The sequence below is a fragment of the Staurois parvus genome, unplaced genomic scaffold (genome assembly GCF_062004578.1).
Source record: "Staurois parvus isolate SC_StPar_1 unplaced genomic scaffold, SC_StPar_1.0 ptg000279l, whole genome shotgun sequence".
Classification (NCBI taxonomy): Eukaryota; Metazoa; Chordata; class Amphibia; order Anura; family Ranidae; genus Staurois; species Staurois parvus.
Window position 1 is genome coordinate 1357154 of NW_028318075.1, and position 19059 is coordinate 1376212.

The following is a 19059-nucleotide window of genomic DNA, read 5'->3' on the forward strand; positions in this document are numbered from 1 at the left end:
TTTGAGCCCATTCAAAATGAAAGGGCTGGAATCGCACTACACAAAACTGCATGTGAATCACACAGCAAGGGAGATAAAAACATGTGATGCTCAAGACATATGTATGGCTCCAGTATAGCGTAGAAAATATTTTTCTAGCACACTTTAGTGTCCATTCACAGCAGCAAGTGTGCGTTGTGTTCTATAAACATGCACCCACTAGTGTGCATTGTGTAGGGCCAGTGCAATGCATTGGTACTTTTTCTTTACTTAACTTTGCTGCACATTGCATGAGCCTAATGAACAAGCCCTGAGAGCTTCTGAAATGTTTAACACTGATATGATGCTTTTGTTTTTCAAATGAAGCTTTTGATATGAAAAGCATCATATAACAGCAGTGCAACATTTATAGGACTCAAGTTGTCTAGTGACACATTCTCCATATTTTTCATCTATCCACTGTTGTACCCCAGTGTTGCACCATATCCACTATGGTTGTTTCCAGTTAGGTGTGCAGTGAAAATATTTTATTTTGCCCCAGTACAAATCATAAGGCCACAGGTTAGGTTAAAGAGATCCAATTCTGATTACAGGACTTTTGGAAAGTATTTAAATCAGACAAAAGCAAAGACTGGGTATGTTCTCTTGAGGTCTATGAACACCGACTGCAAAAAATATACATGCTGAAAGACTTTATTAGAAACTTGTTGACAAGCACAGCTACTGCTGCATTATTAAACAAAGGATCACAGAAAGTTTAAGGTTTCATAGATACAGGTCACACTGATGTCACACAGATAGTAAAAGGAATATAGATGGAAAGTAGACTGGTTGAATCCTCATGGGTGGGGCACAACTTAGCTGCTCTCTTTCACACTATGCTTGTCAAACAGGTACTCGCCCATGCCGTTGTCAGGCACCCCAAGGCGTTTCAGGTTGGTGATGAAATCTCCAAGATGTTTAATATCCTTCACCTGTTCCTCCAGATATTCAGATTCCAGGAAGTCACACAGCTGAAAACAAAACATTTTTAGTTAAATGTCTGTTAAATTTTAGGTTTTGCTCATTCTTACAGATGCTGAGGCTTTAGGAAAACACTGTTGCTTCCCTCCCTCTGCAACAATGCAACTACTTCTAATTCATGTGTCATGTTTTGCGATTTGCATTATTCTTCTTTTTTTTTTTAAATTCCTATTAAAGACTTCTCCAGAGCCTCCTCCATCCTCTGAAACGCTCTACCCCAGTCTGTCTCACTATCCCATACATTGCCTTTAGACAGTCCTTGAAAACTCATCTCTTCAAGAAAGACTGTCTCGCCTCACCTAAAAATTGTAGGTCTGTTTTCTTCATCAGCTAATCACTCACAGTTATTACCTTTTGTATCATTTGCCCCTCCCTTTTTAATTAAAAGCTCTCATGAGCAGGGAACTCCTACCCCTCCTGTTGTGAATTGTATTGGAGGTGTTCTGTTTCATGCAGCAAAATGCATCAAGGGGCTTGGCCTTGGAGGAGCCAAGGCTGATGCCACTCTTCACTTTCATCTGGAATCGGGCTGCCAGGAGTTCAGAAATTCTACATCACTTACACACGTCACTTTTGGATGAGTCCAATGCTGCAAGCGGTTCCCTGCTGGCTCTAAGCCCAAGAACTGAGCGATCACATGATCACTCAGTTCCTGGTCTTCACTGAGCAGAAAGTGATGACTGTCAGTCATTGTCTCTCTGCTCTGCCCCTCGATCGACTCCTATAATGGACTGCACACTGGTCCAAAGCTGGGAAATCGGACCAGTGTGACGCCTATCATAGCTGATCCAGGGTGCAGGACTTTGACAGTGTCTCAGCTTCAAGCAATGACAGATCCCCTCTCTATCTGCTCCGGCTGGCTCTCCTCCCCATTCAAACAGTGATCGGATGCACTGTGTCATGTTCCTCACAGTTTTGTTATAATGAATGATCACTTCTCCATTTGTGAGTGCCTTATAGTTTTTGTTTTTATGCTCTTTTTGAACTGGCTTGAGGGCCCATTCACACTATGAATGGCACAGGAATGCGCTGTGCATTCCTGTGCGATTCACATGTGATCTGAGTGCAGTGCGATTTCAGCCCATTCATTTCAAATGGGCTGAAATCACACCATGTTTTAAACGCACCAGATGACACCAACCCTAGTGACACCACTGAGGAGAGCACAGGTAGGTGCACTCCTGTGGCACTCATGAGAAGTATGGCCAAAAAAGCTTTGGCCATACAGTACTCCTCTTTAGAAAGTGTTGGAAGGACCAGAAATGTTGTATTAAGATATGAGTCAGCTGTATCACTTTTTTTGAAGATGATGAAATTTATGGAATTAAGAGCTACAGTATACTGCCATTTAACTCATCAACATGTTGAACAGATACTTACATGGGGGTCAACTTTGTCCGTGGCCAGCTTGTGCAGGTCTAGAAGAGCCTGGTTCACGGTCTTCTCCAGCTGCAGAGCAGCCTGCATGGCCTCCAGGGTGTTACCCCACTCATCACGCTCTGGTTTCTGAAGGAGAAAACAAGCCAAAATGTTTATCTAACCGTGTAAATGATAATTATTTAGAACCTATATAATTGCTACACAAGCCTTTTTGTACCTTTAGAGGTCTATTTAGGCTAGGTTCATATTTATGCGGGCATGCAGGCAAAACACACTGCTCATTAGCAGATGGGCAGATGTACCATTTTTTGGTGCATGAAATAACATGGTGTGAAAGCACCATACAGTTTCTGTACAGCTGCAATTTTGAAAAGAGTGCAGAGACATTTTTCCTGTGTTTCCCCCAGCTACAGCAGCCCATTTAAATGAATAGGCTGCTGTGTCTGTGCATACCTGGCACCCAGGAAATGGCTAGATGTGAACGTAGCCTCATAAAATATTCAAAAAGAATGAACGCCACTTGGACCATCCCAGTGAAGTCAGCATGAGTGTTGGCCTCAGCTGTAGCACCAGTCACCCCGGCTGACGCGTTTCGCCTCACCCACCACGGCTTGGTCAGAGAGAGGTACCTCTCTGACCAAGCTCCGGTGGGTGGGGCGAAGCTCAGAGCGTGGCTGGAGTTGCAGCTGAGGCCAACACTCATACTGACTTCACTGGGGTTGGTTCAGGACACCCTAAATGCAGGTTGCAATTGCTGTGCGGGTTCCTGAACCGGTACCTCTGTGACCAAGCCCCTGTTGGTGGCGTAAAATGCGTCAGTGGGCATGGCTGGAGCAGCGGCTGAGGCCAACACTCATACCAACTTCACTGGGTTGGTCCGAGTGGCATTCATTCATTCTCTTTGCATATTTACACTCCTGGATTGCATTGAGACGCTGACTCCCACTCTGTGTAACGGCGGGGTAATTTAATGCCATCTGACTTTAAATGGTGCTGCAAGTCTGCTACATTGCTCATAAAACATTAATTGCACAGAAACCTGTCCCGTAATTTTTGTAAAAGATTTTTGCCTGTATCTAGTGGCAAAAATGTGGTATAGTTTATTCATTGATGTGTTTCAAAACAATATACTGCATATGGCCACTAGATGGAGCTAAAGAAACAGGCATGAATCTCTTACAAAAATTATGGGACATTTTGCTCCATGTGTATGGAGGCTTCTGATAGTCAAACAACTAATGTTTTATAACTAGACAAATCAGCCTTAATTAGCTTCTTGTCATCTGTACATTGTACATGCTCAGAGTGCTGAACAAGTCCCCATGTGCTATAAGAACTAGAGTGACATTTTTCATGCATTCAGAAAAACAGACTTGTGCTAAAAAATGGGCCTAATCCTCTGCTCCAGCCCTTTGGAAACTACTTCCTGGGTACTTTCATATTACCTGTACCATATGTCCAATGAGAGTAGTATATTTAGTCACCTGATTCTGGCTCATTACCGATAATGGAAAATCACCAACATAAAGACACACGTCTTCCCAAGTCTGTGAAAATATATTCTTTTTTTCAAACACTAGTGTCTACAGATCTGAAACTAATGGCTGTTCTTGCCTTGATGTCCTGCAGGACAACACGTCCTCCACGCTTGTTTTGATACTTCATGAACTTCTCGGCATGCTCCCTCTCCTCATGACTGTGCTCCTTGAAGAACTCGGCCACATGGTGAAGGGCGACATCATCCCGATCGAAAAAGGCATACTGAGGAAAGAAAGGAGATTACGGTTTAATGTCAAAATGTACATACAAAGCTCAAAAATCCACAATAGGTGACACCTGATAACATCTTATGTTTGTGGAGGTGTGCGTTTTATTGTTCTCTGAGAGAGATGTCTATCTATTGCCACAAATGCGTAAGAAAATGCAGCTGAATTGCAGGCAATTGTTGCCCTGAAGCATAGGAGTGTACATAAATGAAGCATCATGGGAAAATGAATTTAGATGTCAAAGGTAAGCTTTTGGTCTGAAGACCATAAGCACGTCCATTTGTTCTACTACAAAATAACAGCATGAGATTGTTTCCATTTGTCCAAGTAGAGTTAGTAATTGCTGTTACTTTATGTCAACTATTCCTATTGAGGTGCCCACAGGCTGTTGGGAGTAATTCCCCCAGGAAAACTGGAGGGGCCCAGTTTCTCCTGATTTGAATGGATCTACCTTGACTGGCCAGGGGCTGGGGAGGCAGAGAGTCCACAGAGCAGTGCCCCCTGAGTGGTTGCCTCAGGGGTGCTCTTAGTAGCACATGGGGGTGGGATCCCTAGTGTGAAAAGTGCACATGGTCACTGTTCCAAACACTTTTTCTGCACTGCGACTTTTAAGGCTAGGCCTTTTGGCTAAGTCCAGGGCAATTTGTTTGCTATGGGCCTCAGGGCCTAGCCAGTGCACAATTGCATAGACACCGATTTCATTATTTATTTTTCTCCCATGTTGTCACTTTTGTGTGTTTTTTCTCACTAGGATGGAGGATGTGGGTCCTCTGGCCTGCCCTGAAGTGTAGGGCGAGGATGCGTGGTCATCAGGTTCCTTCCTCCCCTGTCCCTGGGGGAGGAGTTCAAACTAGTACTTGGTGGTCAGCTTCGGCTAGCCACAAGGAAAGGGGTCCACCAGGCCTTTTGGTTAGGTGGACCATGTGAAAACCTTTGTCCCTGTCAGGAGCCTTGTGCTCCGGGGGATCAGGGTAGTGGTCCTACCCTTTCGGGGGTGGACTAAAGCACACCCCTAAGTGCTTTTTTGTGTTTGTTTTTGTTCACTTATGGGTTTTTGTTTTTCGCACCTCCATGGAGATAGAAAGAGAAAATTCCTATTGAGACTTTGTACTGGAGATTGTACTTGCTTATCTGCACCGATAAGGGCGATAACAAAGGATTAGTAGCAGTAAGCAGAAACATGAAATGAGTCACATTATGTGTGGTTGAAAAAAAAGACTAAACTTCCTTGTTTCTCATGTTGTTGGATAAGCAGTTTGTGGAAAATTGGTGCTCAGCAATTTTCTCAGAACCCAAAAAAGGAAGTTCTCACCAGTACTAAAACACAAAAATATACTTGAAAATCCTGTAAAAATCTGAGAAGCCCACCTAATCTGGTCAATCCTTTGCAGTGACATGCTTCAATATACACTATATTGTTGTTTGTCTGCGTGCTCTGCAGACCAGAACCACTGCCATCAGAAAAACACTTGCAACAATTGTGCAAAGAGGGCGTTGTCATCCAACAAAGGAGCTACAACAGTTTATCCATCTGTATTTTGTAGATTTTCATCTAGGCAGGGATTGATGGGACACACTATAAGACATGTCCATGGACTTTTTGTTTAACCACTTCCCCTCCAGAGGATTTACGCCCCTTCCTGACCAGGCCATTTTTTGCGATACAACACTGTGTTACTTTAACTGACAATTGCGCAGTTATGCAACTCTGCACCCAAATGAGATTTATGTCCTTTTTTTTCCCCCCACAAATGGAACTTTCTTTCGGTGATAATTCATCACCTCTGCAATTTTTATTTTTTGCGCTATAAACAAAAAAAACGCAACAATTTTGAGAAAAAAAAATCTTTACTTTTTGCAAAAAAAACCTATCCAGTAAAAAAAAAAAAAAAAAAAAAATTTAAAATCAAATTTTGTCATAAATTTAGGCCAAAATGTATTCTGCTACATGTTGTTGCTAAAAAAAAAATCCCAATAATTGTAAATTAATTGATTTATGTCAAAGTTATAGCGTCTACAAATTGCAGTATATATACTGGAATTTTTTTTTTTTTTTTTTTTTTTTTTTTAATACTAGTAATGGCAGCGATCAGTGACTTATAGCAGGACTGTGGCGGACAATCTGACACTGGGGGGAACTGACTAACTGTCTCTGATATCCCCAGTGACACTAATACAGTGATCAGTGCTAATAAAAATGACTGGAGAGAAGCGCCTTAGTACTAAACAATTGTAAAGCTGCTATGCACGAATGAGGTACCAATAACCCCTAGAAGACCTTATTTTATGCACTTTATTTTATGTTTAGTAAGTGCTAATAAAAAGCACTGACACTGTAGTAATGACACTGAACAGGAAGGGGTTAACATCTGGGGCGATCAAGGGTTAACTGTGTGCTGTGTTGTGTTTTACTGTGTAAGCATGCTGCTTTGTATTGCTTTGCTATGCAGAGCAATATAAAGCAGCGTGCTGGAGCTGACAAGGGAGAGATCAGTGTTGTTTACATACAGACCTCTCCCCCATCAGTGTTCCTTGGTGATCACTGGGTGTCAGCGGGGAACCGTTGATCAACAGCTGTAGCCGCCAATGGTGGCACGGGTAGGGCGCACACATGGTGCACCCCCTACCTGGAAATACAAAATCCATACATACATGATTTTGTGCAGCTCTGCCACCCTGTAGCAGCGGTTCTGCTTTAGGGTGGTCGGAAAGCGGTTAAAGTTGTAAACCTCAGACATGAAATATGAACAAAGCATATCCCTCTATAATGTGTACTTGTCTCAATTAACAGCACTAGGTGTTATTTCTGTCTGTTGCTTCAGTTTTCCTGACACCAAGAGAAAAATGGTGGCAGGGAAGAAACTTCCAGCAGATTGACAGCCTCAACTCTGTTCCCATGAGCTGTGTAGAGGATGGTGTTTCTCTTCCATCCAATCAGCTCTTACAGCTCTCCTCCTTGAGTGTAACTTCAGCTCCCCAACCCCTACTTTTCAGAGCTGAGAAATCCTGTGTTAATTCTGCACTCTAATTGGATGTAGGAGACAGACGGCAGCAGATACACAGATATAACTTATGCAGGAGGATTTGTTTCATCTCAGGTGTGGATCATCTGAGGCCAGTCACTTCATTGGGTATATTTGAGGAGTTACAACCACTTTAATTATGACTCATTTCACAATACCCCTTCCTAAAAAAGTCAGTTTTAAGTGTATGCGTAGACTGGCAAAAACTCTCATCAGGGGGAAAAAAAAAAAAAAAAAAAAATCACACTAACTTACACAGTGCAAACTATTGGCACTATATAAATCCTGTATTATAATAATAAATAATAAAAAATGTGATTTACTGAAAATTGCTGGCTTACTATAAAAGTGTTCCAGAAATAATCATAAAATGTTGAGTGATATCAATGAATACTTTGCAGTGGATAAATGTTCAGATGACAATGGCTTCCAACAGACCCTTGCACAAGGATACTGACAGATCTTCTATTGCTAAAGACTCTGCAAGTGGCATCTCAGCAAAGTACAGTATCTTCGTAATATAATATGTTTCAGCCTGGGTTCACACTTATATGCAGTGTGGTATATCGCATGTGATTTGCACAGGAACTGCACCGCATTCCTGTGCAAATCACATGCAATTTGTGTGCGGTGCGATTGTGTGCAACGCAACAAAAACGTGCAGGCCCCTTTTTATGGTCTGCACTAGAATCGGATCACATGGGTATTCACACCTATGCGATCCAATTCTGCCCTTCGCACCACGTTTTCCGGACCAATTTCAGGATAACATACACACCTGCAGCGGTTCGCATGAATGGGGTGCGATTTTGATACAGTGCGGAAATTGCACAGAACCAGGGCTAAAAGTGGGAATTGCCCTGACCTTGGTGGAATGAGTATATGTAACCTTACCCCAAAGACATGCTGGTAGGTTCATCGGCTCCTGTCTAAATTGGCCCTAGTATGTGTATGTATGAATGTAGATTGTACGCCCCTTGAGGGTTGGGGACTGATGTGAACGTAGAATATATATATATATATATATCCCCATGTAAATTGGCAGCACTAAATAAGTATCTGTAGTAATCAATAAATAAATTATACTGCACATTGTCAAGGCAAACATCAGACACTAATGAAACCATAATGTAACTTTCTTATCAGGTGCTAGCAGTATAATCAGAGCATGCCTTACTTGTATCCAGCTTACAAAACATCAGCTGTTGGGAACAGAACGAAAAGTGCCGTGTTGGTATTGTTTAAAAAAAAAGTTTTGTTTAACCCAAAGATCTACATTTTGTAACACGAAGTATATATTTTATTGTCCAATACAATTAAAATAAATAAATGTAATTGTGCTTAAAAAAGATGATGGGTCTTGTAGTTGAATGAAAGATGTAGTATATAAAACTGCCTAATGCTGACCTACAAGCTATATAAAATACAAGGTATACTGTAGCTGCAGGGAAAGCACAGTAAGAAATTTGTCTTATGTACAATATTGTAAAATAAAAAAAAAAAAAAAAAAAGCATGACTGAAATCCTTACCATGGAGGAGTAGGTGTAGGAGGCGTACAGCTCCAAGTTCAACATACGGTTGATGGCAGCCTCGCAGTCACGGTGGTAGTTCTGGCGCACCTGGGACTCCATTTCAGCGTTTCGGTGGTTTCGGGTGGCGCAAAAAAGTCACAGAAAATCAGCAACAATTGGAAGATGTTTGAAGAAAGCAAAAGACTCAGAGAGGGTTCCGTTCAAGCACTGTTGAAGCAAGAACTCTGCTCAGAGTCAGGAGTAGATCTGATCACAGCACAGAGGAGCTCTGTATATATAGGCAACCAGCCCGAGAGTCTGCACTCCCTCCCTTCACTTACATCATCTAGCAGAAGCCAATCACACAAAGAGTGCTGTTGTGCAAGACTGTTGGCCCTTGGCCAGGAGAGGACAGTAGAGGGAAGTTCATGAAGTAACAATACCTTTTCATCTTGCCTTTAGCCAACTTTTACTAATATAATCCTGAGTTGCTGCATGGAGAAAAGGTCCTGTTCAGATACACTGAATTGTTACATTAGGTTGGCTCATGTCATTCTAATTATACACAAATATACGCAGCAATTTAGCATTTAGTCTCCATGCACACGGGGCATTTTAATGACGCTGGTAACATTAGCTGTGTAAAGTCATGTTTTTGCATTAGCGTTTAGCAGCGTTTTTTTTTTTTACCAAAAACGCTGGTTTGCTTTACCACATTTTGTCGCATTTTGTCAGCGTTAGAGCGTTTTTAAAACTAAAAAACTCTTCTAGAAACTCACTAGTTCTGTTTTTTTTTTTTGCAGCCAAAAAACGCCCCTGTCAAAAAACGTTGATTACAGTCTATATGTGCATGGACACATAGGATAACACCCCCCCCCCCCCCCACCCAAGAAAGCCTTCCACTAACACCCACACACCCCTGGCAATAGAGAGAAAAACACTCACCTTCACAACTTTTGACATCCCTGGGAATGACAATCAGGCTCTGCTTACACCATCAAGCAGCCCCCAGCCTCTCTTGGATCCCACCTGGTCCCCGTGCCGCATATGTCCCTTCTTCCCCCACTAAAAAATGCTGCCCTAGGCAAATGCCTTGTGGTAAATACGCCCCTGAACACAACCAAGATAAAGATTATCTATCTATCTATCTATCTATCTATCCTTCTATTCATATCTATCTATCTATCTATCTATGCATTATCTATCTATCTATCTATCTATCTATCTATCCATCTATCTATCCATCGTTAATTTAGGCACTAAGACTTGATCAGTCTTTAGTCTAAAGCCCCGTAAACACAATGAGAATATTTGAAGTTTCTTTTGAATGCTAGTCTCATATTGAATATTAAGAGGTTACTAAAGTCATGCAAATTCTTGTATGACAGAATAAAATTTTGAAAGTGATGTAATGTATTTGTATTGTATTTTCAGACGAAAACTGTACTGATGAAACAAAAATTGTATGATTTGGTATTGTACAATAAAAATTTTCATGCTTGTCCCCTCGAATAATTTTGGACAAAAGCTGTGTACTGACGATCAGATTATCGTACGATTGCTTAGAAGGCAGGATTTTCATACATTTTTCTGATCGTGTGTACTAGGCTTAAGAGGGAAAGAAGAGTGAGTATGAGAGTCAGTATTGGGGTACCAGGGAATTTTAATATAGGGTTTAGTATGAGGATAAAAGGGTATTATGTCCCCTCCTTGATGCCTGTGATTTGAAAGGGGACTGAGGACACTGAAGAAAAGGAGACTCTGTGATGTAAAGGGGGGCTGTGATGTAAATGGGGGACTATGATGTAAAGAAGGCACTGTAATGTAAAGGGGGGCGGGGAGACTGTGATGTCAAGAGTGTGCTAATGCAATGTCTAATGCAGGCCATAGACGGTTCAAAAATCCGTCCAAAAGAATAATCAGCCGATTTTCGCACTGTTAGTGGGGCAATGGCATCGGTCGATTTACGTGGTTCCTCCTCATTTTGTTTATCGGTCATGCTGCAAAAATTTGTGAAAAACGACCGATTTTTGAAGTCATTGGTGGCAACATCGGATTACAGAACAAACGATGTTTCGTTTTTCGGACGAAAAATCGGCCAATAAACAAACCGGCTATGGCCTGCATTAGTCTTCCAGTGACAAAACAGCACAGTGAAGTCATTATTCCTTGTCCACAATGGTTATAGACAGAGACACTAACATCACACTTCCCACATGCTTCAATCTCTTACAATTGAATTTAGTATAGTTTAGTATGGTTGTCATTTTCTGCTATGAAAGTTTAATCTTTCTTTGTAATGCTGCTACACAGTTTAATTGACTTTTTTAAATTATAATTTCTTTTAAATCAGTAGGAACAGGAAAGCTTACAATTTGATGCCAATGTGTGGTTCGCTAACAATGCAAAGATGGGTTGAGTGCCCAAAAAATCTGTCTCTCAAATAGGAGACCTCCAAAATTCAGGAAATGATGAAATAAATAAAATAGCCCAGAATAATTTCATAACGTATTGAAAAATTCCTGCATGCATCATTTTTACAGTGTCCAGGCAGAGGGCAGTATGAGGAATATTCAACTTCATATATGTTTCTTCTGCAGAATTGAAGATTTAAACAGAAGGTCACATTCAATGATTTTCTACTGCTGGTTGCTCTGCAACACATACATGGATGTTAAAAAAGTTAAAGCAATATCTACATTGTTCATAATATTCCACAACACTGAAATATATTCTTACACGTGACAAAATTATAATAGATTTAGGATGGTCATTTACATAGTGGCGGAAAAGTGATTGTCCCTTGTGACGAGGTTAGGCAACCCTGGAGAGGTGGAGATCTACTTATACAACATGGAAGAGATCACCAGAATGAAGCACACTTCAAGACCCAATTCAAAATTAAGGCAGTTTAAAGAGTTCAGAGGTCAGTAGTAGGCAATGCAGGGGTCAGGGTTGGTAGTACGTGCAGCAGAGTTCAGGGGTCAGTAGCAAGTAATGCAGAATTCAGAGGCCAGTCATATGTAACAGAGAGTACAGAGGTATAGAATGTAATTTGCAGTGCAGGGGTCAAACGTATGTAACATAAAGTGCAGGTGTCAGAAGTAAGAAAAGTACAGAGGTCAGCAGTATGTAATGCAGAGTGTAGAGGTAAGGAATAAGTAACACCGAGTGCAGAGATCCGTAGCATGTAGTGCACAGTGCAGGAGTCAGGAGTAAGTATGCAGAGCACAGGGGTCAGTAGTATGCTACACAGAGTGAAGGGGTCACTAGCATATAACACAGAGTTTTAGAGATCAGGAGTAAGTAATGCAGAGTGCAGGGTTCAAGAGTAAGTAACGCAGATTGCAGGGGTCATTAATATGTAATACAGTACAGGGGTCAGTAGTATGTAATTCACAATGTAGAGGTCAGTAGTATGTAGCACACAGTTCAGAGATCAGGAGTAAGTAATGCAGAGTGCAAGAGTCAATAGTAAGTAATGCAGAGTGCAGGGGTCAGTAATAAGTAACACAGTGCAGGGGTCAGTAATATGTAATGGACAATGCGGAGGTTAGTAGTATGTAGCACACATTTTAGAGGTCAGGAGAAAGTAATGCAGAATGCAGGGATCGGTAGTACGTAATGCAGAGTTCAGAAGCCAGTAGTATGTAATGCAGAGGTATATAATAAGTAATGCAGAGTGCAGAGGTGAGTAGTATGTAATTATCAGTGCAGGAGTAAGGAGTAAGCAACATGGCGTGCAGAGGTATATAATAAGTAATGCAGAGTGCAGAGAACAGTAGTATGTAATGATCAGTGCAGGCATATAAAGTAACACAGAGTGCAGGGGTCAGGAATGAGTAATGCAAACTGTAGGGGGTCGGAGAGGAATGCAGAAGACAGTAGTATGTAATGCAAAGTGCTGAGGTAAGGAAAGCAGAATGCAGAGGTTAGTAGTATGTAACAGTGCAGGGGTCAGGAGTAAGTAATGCAGAGAGCAGGGAACATTAGCAAATAACATAGAGTGCAGGGGTTAATAGTACGTAATGTACAATGTGGTGGTAAGTAGTAACACACAGTGCAGAGATCAGGAGTAACTAGCACACATCCCCCCCCCCCCAGCAAAAATGCCTCCCTTCCAGTAAAAACATATATCCCCTAAATCCAAAATTATCTACTGTACAATTCCCTTCTCTTTTTGTAAAATTTTGTAAACTTCAGGTTCAGCAGCACCCCTCAGGTTTCCCCTCAGCTGTGTCATATGACATATCAAAGTCAAGGACGAGCCTTGGACTTTCCTCGGGTCTGCAATGCCTACTGCCTCTCTGATCTAAGGTCTGAGAGGAGGTTGGTGGGGTCAGGAGCTGGTGACTGCAATAACAGGGTCATGATTTACCCATCACATGGCCAGGATTAAAGGATAGATTGCTATGGACATGTTCTTGAGCCCTGCTTTAGGATATTAATTGTGGCAGAAACATGAATGCTTGTATTGGTTTGCCATCCATCCATATATATGCTGTAAGCAGTCATCGTATGCTGGCCTTGACTCTGCAGAACACTAGGGTTGGCTGGAAAATCCATCCAAACTCTGTATGTCTGCAGAGGTCACAAATGACCCACAGACAAAGCAGATTCCCCATAAATGGCTGCAGTGTGCAATAATCATGTGATGTCTTTGAACAGGGATGAAGAAGAAGTATGAAATGATGCTGAGCCAGTATGGCCTAGGTGACATAATCAATATTCATAAAATGACCTTTAATGGTGGATTATGTCATCATCCTAAGATCCCATGAAATTCCTAGTCAGATAATTATTATTATTATTATTATTATACAGGATTTATAAAGCGCCAACAATTTGCTCAGCGCTTTACAATATAATGGGAGACAAAACAGCAACAATACAGTTCAATACAAGAGGGATAGGGGAGCCCTGCTCCTCGGAGCTTACAATCTAGGGATAATGTTTAAGAATCAAAAGTGACAGCACACATTTAGTAAAAAAAACACCAATTGCTTGTAAATGAGTGTAAACGCGGTTAACCGCGTTTATAAGCGTTTACGTTTAGAAGCGGTTTTTAACTATTCCATGTCCAGATGCTGTCCAGAGCCTTTTTTCATCATCAGAAATGCATGCAAAGCGTTTTCCATGTATTCAAATAGACCTAGTACACCAGCGCAGTCAGTTCCAGGTTTCGTATGAAGGAAAAAATGGTAGAACAGCACGTTTATGCTCATGATGGGATCCATAGTAAATATAATCAGAAAATACAGTTCATCTCAACACATACTGCTCTCTCTGCTTCTTCTCTCTCTATTCCTCTTAAAATGTCTGAAATAGTTAATTATTTACTATTTTTCAGTGCATTCTGGGCATTTGGGAAGGTCTCCTGAGGTTATCTTTTACAAATGCTTCTAAATGCAAAACGCACATAAACACGGTATGCAAATGCGGCTAAACTGACATTTTTTAACCTACGTTTTCCAGCAGTCAGTTTCCATCATTCAGAAGAGTTTTCCAAATGCCCCGTGTACATGAGCCCTAAGTGTTAAACAGTCAGAACCTGGCCCCTAAATCTCAAGGTCAGATGACAATAATCCTGTGGCTGAAATGCTCTAACCCCTGTTCTTACTTCACTGAGCAGAAATACTAATGAGTTGTTCTTAGTAAACAGCATGTGACTCTGGGTTACATGCAGCTTGTAGGATATTTTTCAGCAAGTTGCTGAGTCATTTCCAGAGCTTTGTGCTGAGTCACGGTGCATCGACTGTGAACGTGTTGTCTGGCCTGCCAGAGTCAGAGTCGATAATTCAAGAGATAAAAAACTGTACAACTAGCACTCTGATCTTCTGTGATTTTATTAGTATTATATAATAAAAAAAATATTGTCAATTAATTTACAAGGCAGTTTTGTCTTATTTGCTTTTACTATACCTTCAACTATTATGGATCTTATTACAGGAAATAGTATGTTATTGTCTAGAAAATTCCAACTATCCCTATTTTCTGAAAATCTTTGCCAAAGAAGTCCAAAGGTGTCTAGTTACACAGTTAGTCTGGCTGAAAAAAGACAAAAATCAACCATAAAAGAAAGAAAAGTTATAATTGTATACCCACAGTTGATCCAGAGGAAGGCAAAAAACCCAGCATGGTACACTTCCTTCCTGATCCCCCGTGAAGCAATTGGATATTCCCTGGATCAACTTTACCAGTTATATTCTGTGTATCTAAGAAAGAATCCAGGCCTTTTTAACCTCCCTAGCGGTCTGATTATGTCAATATTTCTGTGCTGAAAGCGGTACATTTTTTTGCATGGAAATATGTTGTCTTTTTATTGTAGGCCTGTAATTTTTAGGAATAACTCACTGAAATCTGTCCGAACAAGAGTCTAGTAAACATCCCGGGTATGATAAAATTTGAAACACTAAATCATAAATTATAATATATTAACTAATCATAAAAAATAATAATATAATAATAATACATTTAATTCAATAATATAATCAAACCAAAAACACTGAAATTTGAAATATAGCACCAAGTTCTCACATCAATGAGCAAAGTTGCAAAATCGTTTTCAGTGTCTGATGACGAATTTCCCCACAAATCATTATCACTCAATTCTGCAAGTAGTTCTGATTTACTATCGCTGTATTCTAGCTGGTCTAAAACTGCTTTTGACCAAAAGGGACGCTTTTTGGATGCCATGGACTTTTCTCAGTTTCCAGGCAGAAAGAACAGTAAAAATGCAAGCAGGGCACAGGACAAAGCAATCGGGACAAAATGTATGTGAAATGCTTTGATACAGGAATGTTTTACTATGTGATTTTAGTGTATTAGTGACTGGCACTTTTTAAAATTTTTAAATTTCCCACCGGCTTCGTCCCGTGCACGTCCCGACGCTCGCAGGGACTGGAACCCGGAAGATGGGTGCCGGCATCGGCCGGAGGAGATGGCCGGGGACGCTGCAGGGGGGACATCGCGGGAGCGTAGGACAAGGTAAGTGATCGAGGGAATCCCAGAGCAACGGTGCAGGGTTATCCCAAGTGTACCGCTTTTGGCACTGATAATTAACCCCGAGCTACACTCGGGAATACCGCCAGGGAGGTTAAAGCAATCCTCTGAGCTGTCCAGAACCAACTCTTGAGGGAGTCTATTCCACATTTTCACAACTCTTACTGTGAAGAAACCTTTCCGTGTTTGGAGATTAAATTTATTTTCCTCCAGACATAAAGAGTGCCCCCTTGTCCTCTGTGATGACCTCAGGATGAATAGCTCTACACCGAGTTCACTATATGAACCACTGATGTATTTATACATGTTGATCATATCCCCCTTAATCTCCTCTTCTCAAGAGAGAATAAATTCAGTTCCTCTAATCTTTCCTCATAGCTGAGCTCCTCCATGCCTCTTATCAGTTTGGTTGCCCTTCTCTGTACTTTCTCCAGTTCCCCAATGTTCTTTTTGTGAATTGGTGCCCAAAACTGAACTGCATATTCCAGATGAGGTATTACTAATGATTTGTACCGGGGTAATATGATATCTCTCTCTCTGGAGTCTATACCTCTTTTAATACAAGAGAGGATTTTGCTTGTTTTTGAAATCGCAGCTTGGCATTGCATGACATTGTTAAGCTTGCGATCTACCAGAACCCCCAGATCCTTCTCCACCATTGATTCCCCCAGTTGTACCCCCCCAGTATGTATGATGCATGCATATTCTTAGCCCCCAAGTGCATAACCTTACATTTATCAACATTAAACCTCATTTGCCACATAGTTGCCCAATTACACAGTGCATTGAGGTCAGCTTGTAAATTGGAGACATTCTGTAATGACGTTATTCTACTGCACAGTTTAGTGTCATCTGCAAAGACCGAAATGGGATTGTCAATCTCAGACCCTATATCGTTTAGAAATATATTAAAAAGTACGGTCCCAACACTGAACCTTGGGGTACACCACTGACAACCCTAGACCAATCAGAGTATGAATCATTAACCACTGCTCTCTGAATACAATAATCTTTTTTTCTAGTTTTCTGTATTAACGTACTAACAGGTCTATAATTACTTGGTAAAGATTTGGATCCCTTTTTCAAATATTTGCACCACATTGGCCTAACGCCAATCTAGTGGTACTATGCCAGTCATTAAAGTGTCAGTAAAAATGAGAAACAATGGCTTTGAAATGACAGAGCTCAATTCTTTAAGGCCCTGTGGGTGTATGCCATCCGGTCCAGGTGCTTTATTCACCTTTATTCTGTCTAAAGATTTCTGGATTATAAAAGTTGTGAGCCAATGTGGATCATCTGGAGCTGTGTCAATACGATGCCCATTATGGGCCAGAGCTCCCCCATGCTCCTTTGTATACACAGAGCTGAAGAAGGTATTTAATAAATTTGCCTTCTCTTTGTCCCTGGTCATCCACTCTAGATTATTATGTAAAGGGTCTACATGCTTGGACCTGAATTTTTGCTATCTTTTGCAATATGTCGTTCATTTTCAATTTTTGTGGCCTTGATTTCCTTTTTACATATTCTGTTATATTCTTTGTAATGTTTAAACGATGATAGCGTTCCTTCATTTTTATATTTAATAAAAGCTCTTTTCTTATTATTGATAGGTTTTTTAAAATTCGGCTGTAAGCCACACAGGTTTGATTTTTAGCCTTTTAAACTTGTTGCCCATGGGAATATATTTTGCAGTTTATTCACATACAGTCTTTTTGAAGAACTCCCATTTCAGTGTTGTGTTCATCGATGCCAATATTCCCTCCCAGTCTAAGTCTTGGAGAGCAGCTCTCAGCCTTGGAAGATTAGCTCTCTTAAACTTGAGCGTTTCTATTTTCCCGTATGTGCTTGCTGTTTACAGCTAACAATAAATGAAATCATGTTATGATCACTGCTACCCAGATGTTCTTTTATATGCACATTAGTAATAAGCTCTGCATGGTTAGAGATTACCAGGTCCAGCAGAGCATCATTCCTAGTTGGGACCTCTATGAACTATACCGTAAAATTGTCCTTTAGTAGGTTTATACATTTTTGCCCTTTAGTTGTTCTTGCAGTGCTATTACTCCAGTCAATAAAAGCTGACCATTTTAAGCACCCTTGTCAGTGTTATATGGTTTGTCTTGACCTTTTAACTGCCACTTTTGCTGGACAACTTGGTCTGTTACAGAAAGTTGAAAAATAACAGACTTAATTGTAGACAGGTGTAGTTCTTACTCCATTCAGTAGGTCGCATCTTGCCACTGAGCAGATTGAGTGGAGGAATGATGATCCTCTGCAGCTTCCATTGGCGTCAGAGAGAGAACAGCTGTCTGATTGGATACTGCAATCCCCAGTGACCTTCCGCAGCCGTCTTGAATGAGGCTGCCCTTATAAATAGGGGACTCTGCCAACATTTGTTGGAGATAGAGAGTTAGCATTATGGGAAAATTATGATATTAGGGGGAAAGCGTTGGGATACTGCTGCACACCCTACAAGCCACTGGTCTACAGAGCTGCTGCCGCAACCTTCTCAACAGCCTCTAAGAAGCACTAGCTGAGTCTGTCACCTGGCCAGTCAACCTCCCATTCAGCAGATGCTGTCCTGGTAAAGTATGCCTTGCCTATATTGTGCCTTACTGTGCCTGAAGAAATATCCCCACATATCTGTGTTGATGTTGTGTGACCTTCTGGTACAAACTGGTGATACCGTTATTGTCTTATGCTGCCACCTGTTCCATTAAAGTGTTACTAAACCCACAACAGTAAAATTAGTCTGTACATACAGGAAAGCATGCTTGTTATACTCGCTGTGGAACTTAAGGGGTTAATCCTCTGTATTGTGTAAAAAGGCTCTATGATCCTTTCTTCTCTGATCCTCCCCTTCTTCTAATGTCCCCAATCCATCTTCTGATAGTACAGAGCTCTAGGGGGTCACTCGGCACATGCTCAGTTTAGTGTGTATGGCTATAGAGTTCTTTTTTCCTTTGGGAGGGTGCATGTGATCAGCACTGTCCAGACAGAGGGTCAGGGGTTATGCAGCCTCATAGGACAATCAGGGGAGAATGAAAACTCCTCCTATAAACTTTAACCAGTGCTCAGCCAGACACTGATAGAAGTCATAAGACTGCCGTATACTGCTTATGAGAATAGATATTTAGCCATTTATATTTACTAAAATAATTGCATTTCCATGTTGTGTACTGTGGGAGACCAAATATAATGAATGCAGAGTCCTGGGTTTAGTAACATTTTGATGACTGCATAACCATGCTGTTGGGGGACTGTTCTGTGATGGAATGAAGTGTTAATCATACCGGTTACTGTGCCTGTTACTACAAATGTTACTGCACCTGTTACCAAGAGTGTTAATAGTGTGTTTCTGTAGGTACTCTTGT

General features: G+C 41.1%; 1 protein-coding gene across 1 annotated transcript; it reads right to left on the reverse strand.

Annotated features, from left to right (window-relative positions):
• Positions 1-656: 656 nt before the first annotated feature.
• Positions 657-8960, reverse strand: LOC149458723 (ferritin, middle subunit). Its single transcript, XM_089681809.1, has 4 exons — positions 8702-8960; positions 3997-4143; positions 2383-2508; positions 657-992 (listed from the first exon to the last, which is right to left on the reverse strand). Exons 1-4 carry the CDS (start codon positions 8801-8803, stop codon positions 837-839), a joined length of 531 nt encoding a protein of 176 aa, XP_089537935.1. The 5' UTR covers positions 8804-8960; the 3' UTR covers positions 657-836.
• Between the last annotated feature and the right edge of the window lie 10099 nt (positions 8961-19059).